Here is a 23,846-nt window from a genome sequence, read left to right on the forward strand (position 1 = left end):
TACTGACAAGTTTGGTAGCTATAATCCAGCCTTCAAAACAGAGGGCAAACCCAGTGAAATGCCTGTGCCAAGTATTGTGCAAAGTCAGCACAGGGAAATCCAGAGCTCTCAGCACCAACACCTTTACAACAGGATGGATTCAAGTCCCATCTAGAATTATCACTGAGCTGATCACGGCCTTTCCTCTCCCTGCCTATGAGGCTTTCTGGATAGTCCATTGCTCATTAGGCAAACTGTGAAGATTAGAGAGCAGAGAATGAAGAGGGAATTCAGGTGACCCATTTAACTGCTTGTCAGCTCCCACGACTAAAGTTTGAACTAACATAAACTTGGGGATAATCCGTGACTTTTGTTCAGCTATGTTGAACAATCCTCTATTAACAAAGAAAATTAATGTCTTACTTGACAAAGGTCTAGGGAATAAAACTGACGTCAAGCTCTCTCAGAAATAAAGGAAATATTTACTTACTCTTTGGCTCAAGATTTCTTGAGTGAATTCCACCCCTTATCAAAGATCCGACATCAACTGAGTGAGCAAAATTGATTCCTATTATACTGCAAATCTACTGCAAATTCTATACTGAAGACAAAGAGTCAAAATGGCACCATACTGTTTTATTTCAACTTTCAAACAATATAAAGAGGTGACAACTTCTGATGCCAAATCATGCAAGTAATAATAAAGCAATGGAAAAAATATTAACAAAAAGACAATCATTAAAAAGTATTTCACATTTCACAGCAGTGCTTTGGCAGTACTGGCAAGTATTTCTGCGCAATTGCTTCAAACAACAGGGGTCTGAACGAACCCCCTGATCTTAACAGAACCACCACCACATTTTCTCCCTGATAGTTTACACCGAGTCACTACACACCACACTGCACCACTCACCAGACCTTTGTAAACCTCGTCTTAAAATACGTAACCAGGTATTGTGCATGATCAGAAGAAAAACTAAAAACAAAACAGAGTGTGGTAGAAAAGTAAACTCTAATGTTTCCAGTAAGGCATCAGGGAATCACTGCTGGCTGGGCCCTTCATGTTACCAGTTTAAAGAAAAGGTTTGATTTACATTTCTCAGCAAACCCAATATTCAGAAGCTTAACCAGCAGGCTCAAGTTAAAAGTTTAAAAGATAGTCCCCTTCTTTCTTTTGGTAAATATTTCATATAAAACATGAAATCAAGTCCTACATTATAAAAAAAATCTATTTTTAATAGTAAAAATATATGTTTATATTTCTCTTTTTAAAAAGACATTTAATAACAATACTTCAAAAGACTGGATTTAATCCAACCCTCTACCCTGCCAGCTGTCCACCTGGCACAGACACATTAAGGCAAGGGCTCCTGGAGAGGCATGTCCACCTCGGCTGTGGGCTGGGGACTCAAGGTGAACACACTCCGCTCCTGCAGGGTCAACAGAAAGGCTTCTCCCTCACGCTCACTGAGCCGTCCTGCATCCCGAAGTAAACTCGCTCAGCCATGTTGATGAACAGGCCTGTGTCCACTACGCCTGCAGGACAAAGCACGGAAAGAAGCATTAAGTTTCAGCTTCCCAAGGCAGGAAGACAATCAAGGATCAGAGAGTCAGTAGGAGCAACTCCCACGAGCAGCACTGGTCAAAATGACAAATCTAAAGCCTTTCCCTCTCACATAACAATGAAAAGAGATTCTGATTATTTTTATTTCTTCTTGCAATCCCCTTCTCCTCTCCCATCGTGGCTTTCTTTCTATACCCAAATGTGCCAAGCTTTTTCCTGCCTCAGAGCCTTTGCTCATGCTATTCCCTTTGCTGGACTAGGCATCTTTGAGCCCTTCAAAGGGCTGGTTCTTCTCTGTCCTTCAGATATCAGATGACAAGCCATCTTTTCAGAGAGACCCTCCGTGACTATTCTAAGTAACCCTTACTCCCAGTTATTTTCAATCACACTATCAGCCTTAGATGTTTTCCCCACAGAGTGCAAGAAGATATTTGCAATATATATACACCTAACAAAGGACCTACATCAAAATATATACTCTCTCCAAATCAGTAAGACAATCTAGTAGAAAAATGGGCAAAAGACTTAAAGACACTTCACAAAAATGGCTGTACAAAATGGCCAATAAACATAAAAAGTGGTGCTCAAACTAATTAGTCAAAAGGGAATGCAAATTAAAACTACAAGATACCACTACACACTCACCAGGATGAGTATAATAAAATTTGACTAGGATGCAAAGACACTCCCACACACTGACAGTGAGAGTAATCTGGCAAAATCACTTTGGAAAATGTTAGTACATCTTCTAAAGCTAAACACACTCATACCTAATGATCCAGCAATTCTACTCCTAGGTATATATACAACTGTTAGACATACATACAGTCATCAAAAGACATGTATAAAAATGTTCACAGCAGCACTTTCCTAACAGCTAAAAACTGGAAACACCCAAATGCCCATCAAGAGCAGAATGGATATACAAACATGTTTTTTCATACGCATAAACACGCAGTACTATTCAGCAATGAGAATTAACTACAGTTGTAAGCAATCTTTACCAAAAATATTTACATATATACACACATACTACAATGAGATAACACAGTTCAACTATCAGAAAAAAAGTCTGACGGACCAGTGTGTAGGGAAAGTGGCACCTGCCTATGTTGCTAGTGGAAGGATGAACTAAGTGGTACAACCCATGGAGGGCAATTTAGCACCATCTAGTGAAATCAGATAATCTTATCCTTTGATCTAGTAATTCTCTTCTAGCAAAGGACTGGAAACAAATATCCACTAGTGGGGATCTGGTTAAGTAAATTATGTGACAGCCATAAAACGGAATGTCATGCCATTATTTTAAAAAGAAGAAAGAAGAAGCTCTTTTGTGAGCCATTATATAATAATTTCCAAGATGGAAAAAGGTAGGAAGCAAAACACCTATCTAGTGTACCATCACTTGTGTAAAAAAGGATGGGGTGGGGAGAGGTTGATTTGCATTTATGAAAGACCAACTCAAGGACACACAATTTTGGTAACATTGGCTGCCTCCAGACAGGGGAAAGGTGGAGGGGTGGAAGGAAAAGACTTCTCACTGTTTACTCTTGTAATTTTCAACAATGTAAATTACAAAAGATAAATAAAATTAACACTTCCGAAGACAGCCCCCAAGACATCAATAAAATCATCCATCAGCAATGCGAAGCCATCAGGTGGAGAAAAGAGCTGCTGAAATTGTGCTGACACAACTGGAGCCTCCCAAAGATAAGCAAAGTGGCCACTCAGAGGCCATCCTTTTCAAAAACTCTGTAATACAAGGTGACAGCTTCCGCCTGATCTAAAAGAAAGTCAAACCAGGTTCAGAAAAGGCTTCAAAGAAAGAGCAGAGATGAAAGGCAGCAGTCTAAGCTCTGATCTTAGAGCAACCTCTCTTCAGGTTATCGATGCTGCAAGCGACTGAATCACCCTCCCTGGCCTCTACCTCAAAAATAGTGGAAAGGGCAGAGGTGGCTGAATGTGAACACGGGGGAAAGAAGCCCACTAGCTTTGGCCCTTCTATAGAGCCTCTCTGCTCTGGGTGTAACCCAATGGAACATCCAAGGGAGTGATCAGCCACGCACCAGTTCAGCTGTCCTCTAAGTGTCCTCACATACACGAATGTACATGGGACAAGGACAGGACGACAGGGACAGACAGGGAAACGCCCTGCTTCTCCTCCCTTGACCTTGGTCCAGCAGCAAGTATTATAATGGACCAAATCGGGAAGAGAAAGAGAACAAGCCACACTGATGATCTTGGGGGCACAGTACTAGATGATTTAATATCTAGCCTCTCTTTTTTCATTTTCTTCACCTTAGGTTCCTAATAAAATTCAGAACTCCTCTAGGATGTAGCTTCTACCTACTTGCGTGGAGAGCAAATATGGGAGAAATTTCCTCATGAAGGTCATCTCAATGTCTCAATAAGCCAAGAAAGGTCTGAGCAGGAGCAACAGAGCTACCTAGTGGGCACTGCAAGAAATCCACCTGCAGCTGACACTGGTGAGCCATTTCCTCCACAGTCCCCTGAGTTTGTTTGCATTATCATTAAGGACAAATTCTCCACTGTACCAATAGTGACCTCTATGTATTCTCTTCTTCCTGCCTTTCAGCTCTTTAGTTCTTTCACTAAGAAGTTAACACTAAGTGAGAGAATAACCATAATTCACTTCATCTTTTTTACTTAATAAATCAGACTTAAAAAGACAGACGTAAAAAGACTGTCATTAGAAGACTAAAATAGCAGACTAAGGAATGGTTGGAAGAATTAGCTCTTCATTACATGGCATATATTCACACCATTTTCATTCCCAAATAGCATGGATAACTTAGAATCTAGCATATTTAATTAATGGTGAAGATAGTATCCTTTCTTCCTAGGAATACTTATTCATTCAACAAACACTCCCTTGTCTCCCAGGCACCACTTTAACTCATTTAATCCTCCCAACAATCCTGTGAGGTAGGTACTAGTATTAGCCTTTTTCACAGAGGAAGAAATTGAGGCAGAGATGTTAACTAACTGCTCAAAGGTCACACTGATGGAGCAAGGCTGGGTTAGGATCCTTACCCAGGCAGTCTGCTCCAAAATCCACTCACAGCCACTACAATCGGCTAACCCTTATCAGCCTCATTAGCCAGTTCTGGCCCATTCCATGTCATGGAATATTTCCAGTTAGAATCTTAGCCTCTCAATATCATAAGACTGGTATCTCTCACATCTGCCTTCTCCTTTTAATCCCCTCGTATGAGCCCTCAATACCTCCTCAGGTCTGGACTCATAATTCACCTCCACACCATCCACCCAGCCTTTACCCAGGGCCCCAGATCCCTGGTACAAGCTGCATTAGAGGCTCTCCACTGCTCCAAATATTCACGTCACACAACCCCTCCTCAACCTAGCACTCAAGGAAGTAAGGACTAAAAGTTTACGGTCTAGAGGCAGAGAATCTAGGGCTCCCATCTTGGCACTGCAGTCCTTGGGAAAATCATTGAACCTTCCTCCATCCACATCTTCCTCTGTAACTATCTCATCAAAATGGAGAATCAAATGAGACCATCTTTAAACACTTAGCACAGTGTCTAGATCACGCTATGCTAGGGCATAGGTCAAAAGCCACCTCTTCCCCATGGAACTTCCCTACATTCCCCAAAAAAGAAGCACCCTATGTGCACTCTAGACTCTCGGTATTCCTCTAGCAGAATTTAGCTCATTCCATCTTACTCGTGGGCATGGCTGCCACACAGCCACGCACAGCTTCAACTGGTTTACATCAACTCTCCTTGAGGGAGACTCCATGTTCTATAGATGGGAGCATTCCCTGTAATGTGGCACAGCATCTTGCCTGTGGTTATGTATCCAACGAGTGTGAGTGAATTGAGTCATTTTTCCCCACTGCTTAACAAGCGAGCCCATAAAAATCAAAGAGGCTACAGTCAAGCCCATAAAAATCAAAGAGGCTGCAATCAAGCCCATAAAAATCAAAGAGGCTACAGTCAAGCTCCTGGAAGGAAAGGCTCTATGAGGAGAGAGCAGACTTATTTCAAGGCAAGCCCTCTCTGACACTCTATCAGCTCCAGGCCTATCCCAACTGAAACGGGTTGTGAAATGCACAACCAACAAAGTTGCTAGGTAAGCAATAACTATTCCTGGGAGGAAAAGGCAGAAGCATGAAGTTAGAAACCCCAAACATGGTATAAAGGAAATTCCTCTTTCCAACCAAGTCTTACAAAGCCCACGTCCATTGTGCTCCTATGGCCAAAGGCTGAGGACAGTTATGAAGGGCATAGGTGTCTACACTCAGTGAACACCACTCACATTACCTGGGATCATTTTGATAACTGTGTTCACTTCACTCCATTTGTGTACCCGGTCAAACTTCCAGTCCAGGATAAAATTCCCATTATCCGTCACCACAGGACCCTAGAAGATAATTTGCCACATTTACAAAGGATGTGGATACAGGTAGGCAGAGAGAGGCAGAAAAGTGGAGGTGATAACCAAAGATAAGCATCTGAATTAATGCACTCCAACCAGTACTCCCGCTTCGTGCTTTCTAGAAGGCAGTGCTACAAAGTAGTACTGAGCAGGAGCTTTGGAGTCAAAATCTGAGTCTTAAAGCCACAGAGGTATAGGGCCGGCCCCGTGGCGTAGCAGTTAATTTTGCGCGCTCCGCTGCTGGCGGCCCAGGTCCGGATCCCGGGTGCGCACCAACACACCGCTTGTTGGGCCATGCTGTGGCGGCGTCCCACATAAAGTGGAGGAAGATGGGCACAGATGTTAGCTCAGGGCCAGTCTTCCTCAGCAAAAAAAGAGGAGGATTGGCATGGATGTTAGCTCAGGGCTAATCTTCCTCACAAAAAAGAAAAAAAGCCACGTAGGTATAGATCTCAGAGGAGCCATCAACCTCTGTGAGCCTTACATTCTTCCACCGCAATAAAGGGATAATGATATATACTTCCTAAGGCAGCTTATGTATAAACCACATGGGAAAGCCCTTACAGTAAAGGCTCAACAATTCTTAGCCGTTATTAGAGTGAAAAACTACAGCAACAGAACAGGCTACCAACATGATGTAAGGTTCTCACAGCTTCACATTAAGTACCATCAGTAACGCAAAACAAGACACTGCTATTTCACCCATCACCTCCCCGACCAGGCAGTCCCATCAAAAAGACAGGAAGCAGACATGGGTTCTGAGGTCAAACAAGCAGGAGGTAGTTTTCGTTCATTAACCCACTGTGGGCACTAGAAAGCGTTTAGGATCAGAAGTGGTGACAGAACACTACAGTCAAAGGCAAGGAAACCAGGACTCCCTTGCAGACTGGAAGAGAAGGGGTGGGAGGTCAGTTAAGAACGCCACAAAGGCGGATGCTGCAGTAACCCCAGCTGTGAGAGAGAACCTCCAACAATCCCCTCCTGGCCTTTCAGCTACAAAGGGAGCCTGAGTCAGAGTGCTGTACGACCACTATGATTAGGACTATGATTTTTAAAAAGTCACAGAAACACCAAGAAGAAAACATATCAAAATAAAAATTCATCAGGGTAGAGTTACAGATAATTTGTTTTCTATATCTTCCAAATTTTCTATGTAGTTATGTCTCTAACTACAGTTAGTTTTTGGATTTTTACTTTTGCTTGTTTGCTTATTTAAATATAAGATGAAAAAACAGTTCTGTTCAACCCACTTTAGCAGCTGAAGAGAAACATTTGGATTACATATCTGGAGTGTATCTCTGGGGAGGGGTTCACATTCCCCAAGAAACTCTACTTCTTGTCACATTTAACCACAGAATGAGAAAAGAGGAGGAAAAAAGAAAATTATATCACTAAACTTGAAAAACTTTCTGCCCCAGGGGGGCTTCCCAAAGCCTGTTTTTAGCAGCTGTCAATCAGGGTGGTCCAGGCCTCAGGTACAAAGGTCAGATCACCTGAGGAGGGTCAGACCCAAAGGGGAGAGAAAGAATCATTCCCCAGTTTGTACAGAGGATATGCACTGCACTAAGTACAGTCTTATCTACATGAGTTTGAATATAGAAACCAATAAAGCCAGCACTCTAAAAATAAACCAATAAACTGATTAAAAATAAATGAAAGCTGACTGCTCAGTCTAGGCACAGAGGACCTAACCAAAGCAGAAAGGAGGACACCACACCTAGAGCCTACAATGCCCTCCTGAAGCCTCCCTGGCCACTTACTGCCTTGTTGACGGCCATTCGAAGTTCGATCACGCCCCCAAACTTCTGGGTCACAGCTCGGCTCACTGGGACGTAGGCCATTGGGATGACCTCGATGGGGATTCCCTTGTGCCACTGATCCCCAAGGTTCTTTGAATTTTTCCTGGAAAGAAAGAGTCAAAAAGTACAATAAATGTAAGTAAGTTCAATGGTACAAATAAACACCAAATTCAGGCATGGGGTTAATTATATGGTGAGAGGGCAAGGGAAGCGAGCAGGGACAAGTATACAGGGCTTCAAACATACTGGCTATGTTTTACTATTTAAGAAAAGAGGTATTTGAAGTAAATACAAAGAAAATGTTAAAATTAGATATGACTGGCTTGTGGTTATACAGGTGTTTATTATTTATGTTCTTCCCACAGCTATAATCTTTCCTAAGTAAATACATTTTCCTTTTAATTAACATGCTCAGCACAAGTGCCTTCTACCAGACTCCTTGAAAGAGAATCTGAGAGCCTGGTCAAACACTGTCCATCACACAAGTCACGTGTAGCCCCAGAGGAAGCAGGGTGTGCTGAGTCACTGTCTGTGGGCAGGGCTTGCTCTGCTTCCTCTGAGACTCCCTTCAAGGATCAAATGAGTGATATATGAGCACACGCTCTGTTAACAAGGGTGACAAGCTGTTTCCTCCTCCTTCCCATGGACACGTGAAATACAACACCTACCTTCAGCATGAAAGCAGAACACAATCCTGCAAGACACTGCCCTAAGTCCTAGCCATCAGTCTCAGAAAGTCAGACGGTCCCCTCATTTCTCTACTTCCTCCTCTATAAAATGGGGACGAGGCCTGGGGTCTGATCTACCTACTCAGTGGACAGTTCAGAACACTGAACATTGTACCTGAAATCAGCAATCACGATGAAGCGACTGGCATACCCAGCCACAATTTTCTCCTGGGTCAGGCAGCCTCTGGGGATGGGAAGAAGCAAATGAACACGGGGTAAGACAAAAACTCAAATTTAGGAACTAAGGTCAGATACAGGAAACCCAAATCCACCCAATTCTGGCACTTAAAGAGAAATTTAATTTTTAATTCTTAGCAGAACATCCCCCACTTCATCATGCTATGCAATGGACTGAACTGCGTCCCCCTCAAAATTCATATGTTGAAGCCCTGACCCCCAATGTGACTATATTTGGAAGATGAGGCCTCTAAGGAATTATGGTTAAATTAGGTCATATGGGTGGGGTCCTGGTCTAATAGGATTAGAGTCCTTCTAAGAAGAGACACTAGAGAGCTCCCTTACTCTCTCTCTCTCCGCCATGTCAGGCCACAGTGAGAAGGCAGCCATCTGCAAGCCAAGAGCCTCCAAACTGTGAGAAATAAGTTTCTGTTATCAAAGCCACCCAGACTATGGTATGACTGTGGCTAAGACAAGCTGCTTCTAGTAGTAAATAGACGATGGAAACATTAGCCTGCGTCTGGGAGAAATGGTTCCCCAGTCAGGCCAGGCATAATCCCATCTAAGATGCATCTGAGAGGAAGCACTGTGCTTAGGGAGAAGTCATCTGAGCAGGACATGAATGGCAGGGTCTGTAACTTGAGAAGGACAAGCATTGAACAACCTGCTGCATTCGCTATCTGATAGGGTGAGGAAGCAGAGAAAGCACAGTGAGATTTTAAAGGCATTTTGTGTCATTCCATGCTCTGATTATTAGAACCCAGCAGAAAAGGACTTCACCTTCTTCAACTCACCATTCCCTACCCTCTAAATCAACACTTAAGAAACACCCAATAAACGTTCTCCAAATGAATGAATAAATATATCATTAACTGCTAACAGACGTAAACGCAGCTTTAAAGCAAAGATCACACACTGGTGCCCACAGACCTAATAATCTACCCCAATAATATGTTTGGTTTAGCCTGTACAGTTTTTGACGTTTGAATCAGCAGAAGATTGCAGACACAGAGAACCCATTAAAGATGAATAATTTCACTAAAGAGGCCCAGATTCCTAGTCACCAGATTGCTACCAAGGGGCAGAAATGCAAAGCTGGCTCCATAGCCATATGCTATCAACATCCTAGTAGAAAAACAAACTCACATACACCACAGTGGCAATTTGTTTCTTCTGTATTCCACTTGGCTTTGCTCAAGATTAACTGGCAGATACTCTTTAGCAAGAAAGTCCTCACCACACTCACCCACCGCCCTTGATGAGATTGAGGTCAGCATCTACTTCATCAGCACCATCAATGGCGAGGTCAATCTGTGTTGGGGGGATGGGAAGATACAAAAACCACTAAGAGCCTTTTGAGGGGAGGCTCTCAGCAAAGTTTGAACATGCAATAGCCCATTGAATCCTTGGCAGCCCTATTAGCTAGGTACAGTTATTCCCACTTAACCAATCAAGAAACTGAGGCTCTGAGAGGTGAAACTGTTCCACTAGGGTCACCAGGAAACAAATACGGGGCCTGGGAACCAAATCCGGATCCAGCTCTTACCTACAACATTACACTCCCTTTTCTCTTTGATGGGCTTCTTTGTGGACGAGCTGGAATTACTGAGAGCATGCAATCTCAACATGAGTGACATCATCCCCAAGTACAGAAAGAGATATACAGCATATCTGTGGTATTAGAATTTCAATGAAAGCAGCAATAATAAAAAAAAGGCTGAGAAACACTGATTCAGAAGTCTCCATATTAATGTGGCAAAAACACAGGCAAAGAGCCAGTGAAGAGTTATAAAGCTGACACACATGTGATGTGATCTGGAATTGGAAATTATTTGAGGCAACCCTACTACGACCCCACCAAAGCACCTGTCTGGGCTTGCACACTTCCTCTATTAGGAAGCTCCATTCTCAGCCCCAAAATCAATTGAGGGGCTAATGGGTTCATTCATCTTTCAAAATTCAAAATCAAGGAAACTATGTATTTCTCATCACTCCTGGTACTCTGCATGGACAACGTGGGAGCTTCAAGTACAGTTTGTAAAACAGCAATATAAAAAACTTCAGGATACAGGGGCTGACCCAGTGGTGTAGTGGTTAAGCTTGCACACTTTGCTTTGGTGGCCCAGGGTTCGTAGGTTCAGATCCCAGGTGCGGACCTATGCACCACTCATCAAGCCATGCTATGGCGGCATCCCATATACAAAATAGAGGAAGATGGGCACAGATGTTAGCTCAGGGCTAAACTTTCTCAGCAAAAAGAGGAAGACTGGCAACGGATGTTAGCTAAGGGCCAATCTTCCTCACAAAAAAAAAAAAAAAAACCTCAGGGTACAAATTCAGTTCAAGCTGCAGTTAGAACTTGCCCGGCATGGCCAGCATGGCCCACAATGCTTCAGCACGGCACTCTTGCTTCCATCCTTTTACAGACCTGCCCTTTGTCTGAAGTTGAGGCCTGCACTGCTCCTCCCCTACCCTGCAATAAGCCCAGGGTTGGGCTGCACTGTGGCAACTCTCTGGGGCCTAGAAGGCTGCAACCATTTCTGTCTGGGTTACAGGCCCATCTTCAGCCCAAATCACTCTCCTCACAATGCTAACAGTTGATTCAGCCTGCGCCCTGGCTCTGCCCCCAGAAATCTCCCAGTAAGCCCTTCCCATGGTTCTTCCTTAACCCAAGGCCTTTGTATACTAGATCACCATCAGGCCTCACCCACCCCGGTGGGTTTGGGGCCACCATCATCCTGCCCCACTATTCCAATCCAGCCTGGCCCCTACCCTTTCCCCCACTGTGCACCACCACATTCCACTCACTTGCTCCTAATTTCTCCAGCCAATCTGGGCACTGTCCACATATGCCCACCTGCTGCCTGGAATTGCTCCCGTGGTTCCCATCTACTCTGCTTGGGAATGCTCTCTCCTGCCCTTTCCACCCAGCCTTCACAGCTCTGCTCAAACTTTACCTCTTCCCACAAAGCCCTTCTAAGTAGCACTGCTCTATAGCCAGAATCACCCGAATTCAAATTCTGGCTCTGCCACTTACGCAAAGCGTGGACTTAGGCAAATGGTTTGCCTTCTCTGTGCCCTCTTCATATTTATAAAATGGGATAATAATGGTATCCACCCACAAGACTACTGGAGATTAGTTTACTATGGGTACAGCACTGAGCACCATGCCTGGTATACAGTAAGGGCTCAGTAAATGTTAGCTATGACCATGCTGCTCCCCCTCATCAATTCAATCTCCTCTGGATTTGCCTGTGTGTTTAACCATCTTTACCATAAAACTCAATTTTAATCTGTTTCCAAACGTCCATGGCTGCCTCAGATGATTACTTCTTATCTCCACTTAGCGGTAAGCTGCATGGGCCAGCTCACTCTTCTACCTCTGTACAAGGACTGCAGGAAGCCCTGGGTCCAGCCTTGGACTTGACAAATCCCCCTTCACTACACTCTTACTGAGCCCTCACACTTAAACCACAGGGAATATACTGGAAACTAAGCACTTCTCCACTTGTGACCCCAGCCAGGATTAATACTCAAGGTCTCAGGAGAAAAGCTAGTATAACTAACTGACCTTTCTCCTAGAGTCACGAGATAGCCAGAGCCCATGAACAAGTGACAGCCATAAAAAAGGAGACAGAAAGACACAGCAGACTGACTCTTACCTCTGGGTGTCTATCCAGGTCACTGAGAGTTAAACCGTGTTGCAGGATGAGCTGACGGGCCTGCAGAGGACAGGAAAAAGTGCCCATAACCATTTACTCTGAGCACGTGACAAGGATTCTCAGAATTCTTTTGGATTTAAGTGTCAAACAGTGAGTCCTGACCAAGGCTCCCTCCCAATTCCCAACCTGGCCCACCAAGAGGTAGAAGATCTAGCCCCATGAATGGCAAAACTAAGTTAATTCATCCCAGGAGCCGGAGTCTTGAGATGACTGCAGCACAGGCCAACAGCTTAAGTGCAACCTGACAAGAGACCAGAAGCCAGAACCACCCAGCTAAACCACTCCAGATTCCTGACTCTTGGAAACTATGAGATAATAAATTGTTGTTTTAAGCTGCTAAGTTTGGAGGTAATTTGTTCCATAGCAACAGATATCTAACCGAGATGGTGTTAGAAAAATGATATAAACTGCATACAGTTCAGTGTGATATTCTATCATGCAAATAAAACTGTGTGATGTTTTATGATTTCCACTGACTTTAAAAGCATCTCATCAGGACAGCAGGATTTCAAAGGCAGGGCAACGTTGCTCTTTTTTGTTTTTTTTTTTTTTTTTTTGGTGAGGAAGATTAGCCCTGAGCTAACATCTGTGCCAATCTTCCTCTATTTTGTATGTGGGATGCCGCCACAGCTTGGCATGATGAGTGGTGTAGGTCTGCACCCAGGATCCGAACCCACAAACCCAGACCACCAAAGCAGAGTACACGGAACTTTAAACACTACGCCAAGGGGCCAGCCCCCCAAAAGAGGCAATGTAAAACCACTCATTTTCTAGCACTAAGCAGGAATTACAGTATTGTCTTTGGTCCCCTGGGTGCCCACTCATCTTGTTCAGGGTCCCCAAGGGATTTAACTTCAAGGAAGCTCTTACAGTATGTACTCTCCTAACTCCCTATCCTATCTACCTGGAATCCCTCCTCCACTCCCTATTCTGACAGGCTGGGGCACACACCTGCTTAGAAAGAACCTCTCAGCCCCTTAACCACTCTCTCCCTTCAGGCTGCCAGCACTGAATCTCCAGGACTGGGAGAGTTTCCCAAGACCTAGCTGTCTAAAACTAAGTCCACAAAGTCACAGGAGAACCAACCATCCTCAATTCCAACCTTTAACCTCAGTTCATAGTATCCTCTCCACAAATCCAATGGGATTATACACATATCCTTCCCCACCATGGCCAGATGAGGGACAGGAGATGGCTCTATCTGGGCACCTCTCTTCCTTCCCTTCCCGAAGTGTGCTCTTCCCTTATCTTTCCCCACATTTAACTGGCCCTACTGCTTTCCTCACCAGCCCCTACTATTTTATGGTGAAAGAGCATTAGACATGGACACAAAATACTGTACTTGCATTACTAACATATTACTTAACGCCCTTTAGCCTCAGTCTTTTCATCTATAAATGGAGATAATATGCCTTGAGGATAGAGACCATGTGGTCATCTCTGTATACTCCATGGTGCCTAATACAAGATACATTGAAGTAGTCACTCAGTGAAAAATGAATGCATCTAAAACCACACTTCCCAGGACCAATCCCCAGTCAATAAACTCCTCTCCTGCTTCTGACTCTCTCACCTACAACAACCCTATTGCACAGCCCAAAGCCACACCTCCATGTCCTCAGGGACCCAGGAGATTCAGCAGCAACTGCCAAGATGCAGACTGGAAAGCAGGACATACCTGGAAGGAAGTGGGAATACAGACGAGGTTCAGATTCTCTTGTTTCACTCTTTCAGCTGTGGAGACAAAAGCCGTGTGGGTAGTTTTTCACTCTCCTCACTTTATTTGTCATGTCATGTGCACACTTGCTCAAACCCAACAGAAAAGCAAAGGCCTATCCCCCACTGACAGCTGCTTTTCATTCTGTGCCCCCACCCTTGGTGAAAAAGTTGGTGAACAATGTCACACATCACAAGAGAAGGACACTACAAAGTCTAAGGAGGTTAAGTACCAACCACAGAAAGAGCAGTGTCAGCGTTTGCTGTTAGTATGTGCCTGGCAATACTCAAAGAACTTTGCACATATGAACTCTTTTAATCCTAACTACGCACAGATAAGTGACAGCTATTATCCCCATTTTACAGAGAAGAAACTGAGGCAGACAGAGGTAAAGTAACTGGGTGGTTACACAGCTAACAAGTCACAGAGCTGGGATATGATCCCAGGCAGTCCAGCTCCACAGTCTTAACTACTTCCCTATATTGCCTTTTACAAGGAAAAGGCGAGAACTTGACTTTTACACTTAGTAAAAAACATAATCATTCGTAGGCCCCAGAGGGCAGTTAAAGGGGGTTTATTTATTCATTTTGGATTTGTACCTTTCAGGAAAACTTGATTTTTAAAAAAAAGTCTTAAGGAAAAAACTGTCTTATTAAAATTTCAAGTCTTTTTAATCATTGGTCTGCATCTTGGGAGGTTTAGATGCCACTATTATGAAATCCACAGTAACTCTTGCACCCTAAAATCCTCCACACACACAGTGCTAACGTAAAACGTGTGCAACACTAAAACCCCTGTAGGGCCAACGAGAAGGCTTCCAGAAGCCATCACACCAGCACCACAACCACTTCTTAAAGGCAAAGCGTTCCTGGACTATCTCCTGAGCACTGCCCCTTGGCACCCAGAAGAAGCGATCAGCATTCAGGCAAGCCTCTCTCCTCTGGGCTTTGTTCTTACAAACAAGAGCAGGGCAGTAAAACCTGTTGAGCAGCCACAGGGGCTAACAATTCCTGAGCCTTTCCTAAGCACACAGACGCCCTAATCAGAATGAAGTCAGCACCTGCAGGAACCAGCCACCAAGTGCAGGCGCCTCACATCCACTCCAGGGTCATGGACGGGGCAAGCCTGGCTGACCTTGATTTGTTTGCCTGAGAAACCCACAGGCTTCAGAGGGCTTGCCTCAGGGTCCTTGCAGCCACACACCAGACCACTGACGATGATAAATTCTGTTGCGACCTCATCATAAGTCAGCTCCACCCCTCTAGCTGAGCAGAGTAAACAAAACCAGGGCATCCCCCAAAGATAGTTCAAGAGGCCCAAGAATCCCTCTCTCAGAGAAGAGCAGAAGCACTCAGCTGACCTCAGGCAGGCACCCCTCTCCCCAGCTCCACACTGCTGGAGCCAAGCTAGGCAGGGGCCAAACCTGTGCCCCGCTCCCCACCTCCTCTACCTTCCCACCCCCATCATCCCACACAAAATACCCAGGAGACAGCCCAAGAACATACCTATTCGTTGCACAGCATGAACAATTGTAGAACCACTTCCAATTCCCAGCACTTGGTTATTCTGCCAAAAAGGGGAGGAACAACCAAAACTTATTAATACCATATTTTACTCCCTCTTCATCCCACTTCCTACAACTATAAAATTATTATGAACAGCAATTCACCAACATGGGTGCAAGGTAGGTACCGAGTCCATTTTACAGAAACATGACCACTGAACCTCAAAGCTGCACTTTATCCTAGTGCCCTGGGGGAATTTATCAGCACAGTCCTCCTCCTTTCATCTCTGACACTGACATTACCATTTCCTCCTGTTAAAAGATAAACTGAGGCATATTAAAAATTTTAAGAGTGTCAGCAAAAATCAATTTGATTTGGGCAGCATCCAATCTAGCAGATAGAAAGAAACTCCTAGGAGCTATACAAAATGAAAGACTTTTACAGCCAGAAGGGAGCAGGAAGAAGGAAGTCATACAAGGCAAAAAAGCAGGTTGGTTATGGCAAGGTTACTTTCCTTTAGGGGATGGTAGAGGTCCATCAGGCAGATAACCTAACTAGTGCTGATCAGGCAATGCCTGATCGAATGGTTTAAGATTCCATTTCTGGGAGAGCCGAAACTGTAATTAAGTCTCAGTTTGATGACATGGGGCTTAGCATAAGCGACTCCATTTGAGGCCTGTTCAACACTCTCTGCATCCTATCAGACAAAAGGCTTGGCTTACTTACAATACACAGCAACTTAAGTTGGCCTCACAAAAATGGCCTGCAGATGAGCACTGAAAGATTCCTGGCCAACCCCAGGCGGGTGATCAGAAAGCAAAGGCCCTAGGAAGAAACAACAGAGTCTAGGTGCACCCTGAGAGCAGAAAGCAGAAGTTTCTGGCTTCAGTGCCTTTTCACACAAGCTTAACATCTAGAAGGCAGGGGACTGACCACAGGCACCTTCAAGTTGGTGGCATCATAGGGAACCTCAGGGACACATCAAGCCCACCATCTAGAGTTCCCCTAAAGTCAGCAGAAGAGGGGAGAGTCTGAAGTAACCTCAAAATAGCAATTCACATCAGCAACTGTCCAGTTGATGCCAAGGGGTCCTCATTTTGCACAAGCCTGCCTCAGACAATATGGGAAGAAGGCGAAGGCGTAGTTAGGAACATGAGAACTAGTCTTCACCTGCAAATAGAAAGGATTTGTAATAGATACAGACCACTTCCTGAGTACAAAGGTCAAGAAACAGGCATCACACTACTGAGCCTGCCATCTTAACAAAGGGGGAAGGTACCTACGAGCAGACCAGGAGCAGAGTAGGGGCCCAGCGAGGTCAGTTAGACCACAAACAGCAAAACAAGCTCAGGGTAGGAACAGTCAGGAACTAATGTGACCTCAGTTCCTAAGCAACTTCCTGGGAGCAATCTCCTGCCAGTCTAAGGCAAAACAGCTAAAAACCAAAGCAGCAGCTACCATTAAGCACCTACCAAGAACATTTATAAATGTTAATATAAATCAAATCTCACAACCACCCCCTGTGACCTTAAGACTCATCATCCCCTCTTTAGAAGTGAATCCAACACTGTAAGGAAAAATTTAAGACTTAGAAATGAACAAGAGACTACTGGATGTCCTCTCAATGGCATGCTGGAGCCTGCAGGTATTATGTGATCCTACAGGAGTGTAGGTCTTTGCCTTGGACTAGACCACTTTACAACTCGAGAGAGAGACTTGAACTCCTAGATAACTGTTAACAATGCAAATTAGGGCGCCGGCCCCATGGCGAAAGCGGTTACGTGCGCACACTCCGCTGCGGCCGCCTGGGGTTCGCCGGTTCGGATCCCAGGCGCACACCAACGCACTGCTTGGCAAGCCATGCTGCGGCGGCGTCCCATATAAAGAGGAGGAAGATGGGCACGGATGTTAGCCCAGGGCCAGTCTTCCTCAGCAAAAACAGAGGAGGATTGGCAGATGTTAGCACAGGGCTGATCTCCTCACAAAAAAAAAAAAAAAAAAGAAATGCAAATTAATTGTTTTGTGAGATCCAACTGACTACTACCCTATAGACAGGTCTTGTAAATTTTTGTGTGTGTGTGAGGAAGATTAGCCCTGAGCTAACATCCGTTGCCAACCCTCCTCTTTTTGCTGAGGAAGACTGGCCCTGGGCTAACATCTGTGCCCATCTTCCTCCACTTTATACAGGCCTCCTCTTTTTGCTGAGGAAAACTGGCTCTGGGCTAACATCTGTGCCCATCTTCCTCTACTTTATATGGGACACCGCCACAGAATGGCTTGACAAGCAGTGCGTCGGTCCGCACCCGGGATCCAAACCCGAGAACCCCGAACCCCCGGCTGAAGAAGCGGAGCCCAGGAACTTAACCACTACGCCACCTGGCTGGCCCCTATTTTAACAGTTCTTGAATGCATATAAATGTAAGGTTCTTTGGTTTTTCCTGTAACAGGTTGTAGCATCTTTTTCGTTCCCTCATTAATTTAATGAGTTACATAAAATCTCTGAGATGTTTGTTTTGTATAAGTATCATGATTTTACCTACAGAAGGCTTTACCCATCAGCCCCTGTGTTTGTGACCTGATGGAAATCACCTTTACTAGCTCATAGTTCCAAAGTCACCAAATACACCAAGGGGCCCTCAAAGCAGAGCTTGTGCTAGGTCAGGATTCCACCCGCGATGATGACCTCAAGAAGGCGATGCATCCAATGGTCATTTGGCTCCCTGGGCAAACCTCAACAGCAAGGTCTTCAAGACAAGTAAATAGTACATCACAACACAAAAACATTCAAAATTGCTGAATATCTGAACATGTAAAAACCTTCAAGTAATGAGAAAATGTTGATAAATAAATGGCGAGCAATAGGATATATTGGAGCACATGTGGAAGCCATTTGGTGTAAAACTAACTCAGCCTGACCTTGTTTTTTTCCAAAAGGGGCCTGTAGCCTCTGTTCATTCATTGTATATCCGCTTTAAGCAATTAACATGTCCCAAAGACAAGAACAATGCCCTTAAGATATAAATGCAACTTCCCCCACATTGGCATTTCCTTAAGGATAAGCATTTCTCCCTAGGCTAGTATTTGATTGCTGCGCTCATCCTATGACCACCCAACTCGAGACAACAGCCACGCCCATGGAGACAGCAGACCTGATACCCACCATGTCCATCAATCGCAGCGCCGACAGGTCAATGTCATGGCTATTGTAAAAGGGACATTGCAATCATATGTGATAGATGCTCTTTGATGGTATATAACTACTCTGTACACCCCACTTCTTTGGAGTGCTCCATTTCTTTGTGAAAGGACTCTCCCGGGCTATATGGTCCTCAAAAGTTGGCTCATAATAAACTCACCCCAATTTTGATTTATAGATTGGTTATGGATTATTTGCATCGACAATGTCTTGACTTATTAATGCCTAGGTAGGCTTGACCTGACCTTCACACCTGACGTAAAGCTGAGAGCTCTAGTTACACAATAATTCACTGCCAGATTCCTCATTACCATGCTCAGCCATACACTCACATCACCCAGCAGGCAGGTGGCACACAGGTGAAGTTGGGTGAGTCAGACAAGCTCTGTGCAAGGTTCCTCCTTGGCTTTCGGAGGAGGCCAGGAATTACAAGGGCCTGCCAGGCCCAAAGCTCTTCAACCATGTGGTCCTGCTACCTTAGAATCAAATGACTGGCCCAGGAATCGGTGTCCCAGCCAAAGCCAAACATAGGTAGCCAAAGGCTGCTTGTGCCCAACAGCAGAAGGCTGCCAAGCAGGCTCTACTGGAGGAGCAAGCCCCTTCTAATGGGCAACGCTAAACCACATGTTGTATGTGCAACATCAAAACTTCAATCACCTTGTCCAGTGTAGTAACCTTGGAAATATGTCTTCTGCTGACCAACTGGAACCACTGCCCAACAACTTCTTCAAGGTTAATCCAGTCAAAAAACAAAGCCCAGGCTCCAAAGACAACAAACGGAGCTACAGACCTTCAGGAGAGCATGGCCCTGCATGGTGACCTATCCTGGGTGTCTACACTCCCAGAAACAGGCAGACCTGAGTCCAGGGTGGCTACCCCAAAGATTCAGCTGAGAACTCTCCAAGGTCTCCATACACCCAGACGTGGAAGTGGTCACCACAATGGAACACCAATGGGCTAGGGGAAGTGGAAACCTGACACCCCAGAGAATCTAAGCAAATGACCACCAATAACCCCACAATCTCCATATTTGTGTCCACACTCCACACAATTCAGCGAACATTTACCAGTAGGGCTCACTGTGATCAACACTGACTGAAGATAAGGTTAACTACCCTCTAGGAGCTTACACTTTAGGGGGATGGCAGAAACAAACACACAGATGACTAGAACATACGACACCAGCATAAGGCACCTAAGAGTTATAAACTGCTACAGAATCAAAGAGGAGCTACCTTCCTCCCCTTAGGAGGCTAAGGAAAAACTGAAAGGAAGAAATGGACTTCGAACCAAACCCTAAAGGACATATATGATTTTAAGAGGCAAAGGCACATGACAAGAAAGAGCATTCTAGGTTGAGGGCAGTGATGTTAAAACACACACCATACGCCAGTAATCTGACTTTTCCAATGTTCTGGAACATGGGAGAGAAGAGAGCATTAGAAGGAAACAAGACTGCGGGCTTAAGGACAAGAACCAGAGCCTCTTATCTGTGTAGCCTCCCCACCTGGCTCAGTACATAGGTTGCAACAGACATTCCAGATGTGTTACACAAAGCTTAGGATGAGGCCACCTGAAGGCCACTGTGACAAGAGCAGATGAGAGCTTCAGAAGATGATCATACATCAGTTGGGAGGTCTACAGAGGAGACAAGATAAGGGCAACTGCAATCCTCTGGCCATGGGGAGAGCCTAAACCAGGAAAGTTGGCAGATCAAAGGGAAAGGTCAGCTCTAAGAACATTCCAAAGGTGGAATCAACAGGACTTGGTACACAACCTACCTTGATAAACTTACACAAGTGAGTAAACAATTTCAAGACACAAAGTGCTAGAGAAAAATATAGTCTTAGATGGGGCAAAGGATACCCCCTAGGGAGGGCAGCTAAGCCTTGAGAATTAGGCACATAACTATGCTCAATATATGTGTGGATTTGAATTAGTTAGCCTGTTTGCAAAGTATCCAGGACCTGACTCTCCTCCTCCCTTTAGCCACATTTCTGGCCACCACACCAACTGCCTGACACACACTAAGGACTCAATAAATACCTGGCAAATGAACGAAATGAATAAATCAACGTTAAAGAGCAGAAAACACAAAATTCAAGTAGTGTTGGCATCTCAGGAAAGAAGTTTGGTAGGGAAAGTGGGTGCAACTGAGACTGGGGTGAGGTGCTCCCAAAAGGCCAACAGAGATCTCCCCAGGATCACCTGGTAACTTCACGGAATAATGTGGCTGGAATCCAGTGTTTGGGGGCTCTAGCCTGAGGTAGGGGATTGCAGATTTTTATTTGACCAAATACATAACTATAAAACAACGGTCAGGGAGACGTGTGCCACCAAATATTGATGCAAATAGGTTAATAGGAAAACTAACACATAGGGCTTTTCTAATTGTATAGCTTTCATTTACTCGTCTATTAACTATACACTTTATCCAGGCATTTTGAAATTTCAGCTTATTGTCCCAATTTTGCAGCTGAGGCACTGAATCCCAACAGTAGAGCCAGATTACACATTTCACATTATCTCTGTGAATTCCCATAGAAAAATCCTACTGCTCACCAGATTTGGAATAAGTTACACCAGAACAGGGCAGGCAGCCATGGAACTGGTGGAAGGGCACTGGAACAGGAGTTGGGGCACTGGAACAAGAGTCACTTGGTTTGGGTTCTGGAAAATCCTTGGCCATTCCTTCTACAGAACACGCTGAGCCACAGGTTACCACACTGGCCTCTTCCCCTTAATCAGGCTGTTTGAGGATCAAACATCATCTATCTATGCAAAACTGTAGTAAACTAAAGCTTTATCAAATGTAAAGAACTATCATTAGAGGAGAAAAGAGAATCTGATACGACTTTCTAAGAAGCAGAAAAGACAAAAAGCCAGTAAAGCCAAGAAAACTCCACCTAAGGGCAGAGATACTCCACTTGGCTCCCGAAGTACTATTATTAAAATAATTAACTTGATTGGTGACAGCAAATCCACTCAGGTTAAACGACTCCACAAACAGCACCACACCCGGCGCTTGACAAACAAGTGGGGCCACGACCTCACCCAGTAACAGCTACAACATCTCCGCACCAGACGTTAAAGAACAGCATCCTCCAGGCTTCAAGCGTCCCCCAGACTGTCAAAGGGAGCAGGTTTAAAGCCCTCTGGCTCTGTCTCTCCTTCCCTCTGGTGACTACACTCAGAAGCGGGCGCGCGCCAAATTAGAACCTCCTTAGAATGAAATTTCAAAGCACTTTTCAAACCGGCTCTCCACTGACTTCCCAGGACACTGAAGGGAAGGCCAGACCTCTCGGCAGCTCCAGAACTCATCATGTTCCATTTGTTAATAAGGAAACCACACGGCAAGTCCCTTCCAGTCCCACTCCAAACGTCAGACACTACCAGGCTCCACTCTGTAAAGTGTTATCCAGCCGGACAAGGAGTCTTTAGACAGCTCAACTTTCAAGGGACTTGCCCCCAACCGATTCCATATCTAAAAGGCCTTTAAGAAGCTGGGATGAAGCGGGTCTAAACCTGGGTAAAGCGCGCACCCTCTCCCCTCTCACGCAGCCCCGGCCCTGGCAGCAACCAGGCGCGCCCCGGCAATGCCGAGAGCGCGCAACATGAGCCTATCACAGCGAGCACAGGCGCCCCACGCCCCGAGCTGCTCACCCTCACGTGGTTCTCCACGGCCGCGCGGCCCGCCAGCTTCTTGGCCTCCTCGGCCTTAGACATCGCGGAGGGGCCCGGGCAGACGCTTTTAGTGTCCCCGGCACTGGTATTTGTGTTGCCGGCGCTGCCGCGGGTCCCGAACTCCGCGGGCCCCGGCAGCCGCACGTGGGAGCCCGGGACGCCCCAACCGTTCCCGCCTCCGCCAGAGGCCGCGCCCCCGGCCCGCCCGGGCAGCGGGGCCAGGACCCGCCCGTAGAGGGTGCTGAAGGGCGCGGGGCGCTGCATCCCTACGCCTCACTCCAGCCTCTGCCACGGTCCCGCCCCCGGCTGGTCCGGAAGTCTGGTCGCTCACGTACACGGTCCGCACCCGCTGCTGCGCGGGTCTTGCTGGGAAATGTAGTTCTATGGCTTCGGTAGCCCGAAGCCGCGCCCCAACCTGAACTACCAGCTCCACAATGCTCCGCGACCGGGTGCTCAAATCGCCGGCGGCCGCCTTGGGCACGTCGGCCTGTTTGGCCCAAGAAGCCGCGGTTGGGTGAATCCTAGAGGCTTTCTGTCCGCCCACTCATCCGAGAAGTGGGTGTTAGACGTGAGCCTGTTGTTTTTCCGGCAGTAAGAACATGGCCTTGGACGAGACCTCAAGGCAGTCACTCTTCTGGAGACGTCCTTTTGGGAGTGACTTCTCTAGACTCGCTCCCAGGGAAACGCATATGCGGGCTCGGGGGCCCGCTGAAGTCCATCCTGAGACCCCCGCAGGCCCAGGACTACAAATTTAGAGCATCCCGCCTTAGACATTATTCTGCACTCGGCAGTATTGGATGTTTTGCTTCATCCATAAAGAGCCTGCTCCCGCGCGTAAGAGTGTGCCTTGAAGAGATCCCCGCAATCCTTGTTGACTGACAAGGACTTGCACTGAATTTAACAACTTGCTCTTTTCTTCTCTGCCTGTAAGCTGTCTTGCCGTAGGGAATAATAAGGGACAGAGAATTCTTATTGTCTCCATTTTACAGGCAAAGAAGTTAATGCTGACGCTAGGCATACCGACTACTTGGAGGTCCTTAAAAAAAAAGCACGTAGCCTTTGTGCTTTTTGTCCATGTTTGTGAAATCCCTTCTGTCTGCCTATGAACTCATTTCTTTCAAATACTCCAGGCCTTCTCCCTCTTCTGTGTGCAAGGCACCAGTATAGACCCCTGTTATTGCCCTCACCTGGATTCTGTTTGCTGTGTCCCCTGAAGCTGTCAGCCCCTGGACCTCCACCTTAGTCTGCAGGAGGAAAAGTTATTTGAGGTGATATTTGAATCGTAGGTTTTAGGCAGAATTTGGAAAGTAGCAGAGTCTGGCTAAGACAAAGGAAAAAATATCTGGACCCCTG

General features: G+C 45.6%; 1 protein-coding gene across 2 annotated transcripts; it reads right to left on the reverse strand.

The window, feature by feature from the left end:
- Positions 1-594: 594 nt before the first annotated feature.
- RPIA (ribose 5-phosphate isomerase A) lies at positions 595-22,781 on the reverse strand. 2 transcript variants are annotated; one of them, XM_058550721.1, is made up of 9 exons: positions 22,473-22,781; positions 15,614-15,674; positions 14,070-14,125; positions 12,332-12,391; positions 9,916-9,980; positions 8,608-8,676; positions 7,726-7,867; positions 5,851-5,950; positions 595-1,515 (listed from the first exon to the last, which is right to left on the reverse strand). In XM_058550721.1, the coding sequence occupies exons 1-9, from the start codon at positions 22,755-22,757 to the stop codon at positions 1,418-1,420; spliced, it is 936 nt and encodes a 311-aa protein (XP_058406704.1). In that variant the 5' UTR covers positions 22,758-22,781; the 3' UTR covers positions 595-1,417. The 2 variants fall into 2 exon arrangements, with proteins under 2 accessions (XP_058406704.1, XP_058406705.1); XM_058550722.1 differs by lacking the exon at positions 12,332-12,391.
- Between the last annotated feature and the right edge of the window lie 1,065 nt (positions 22,782-23,846).

The sequence above is a fragment of the Diceros bicornis genome, chromosome 12 (assembly GCF_020826845.1).
Source record: "Diceros bicornis minor isolate mBicDic1 chromosome 12, mDicBic1.mat.cur, whole genome shotgun sequence".
Taxonomy (NCBI): domain Eukaryota; kingdom Metazoa; phylum Chordata; class Mammalia; order Perissodactyla; family Rhinocerotidae; genus Diceros; species Diceros bicornis.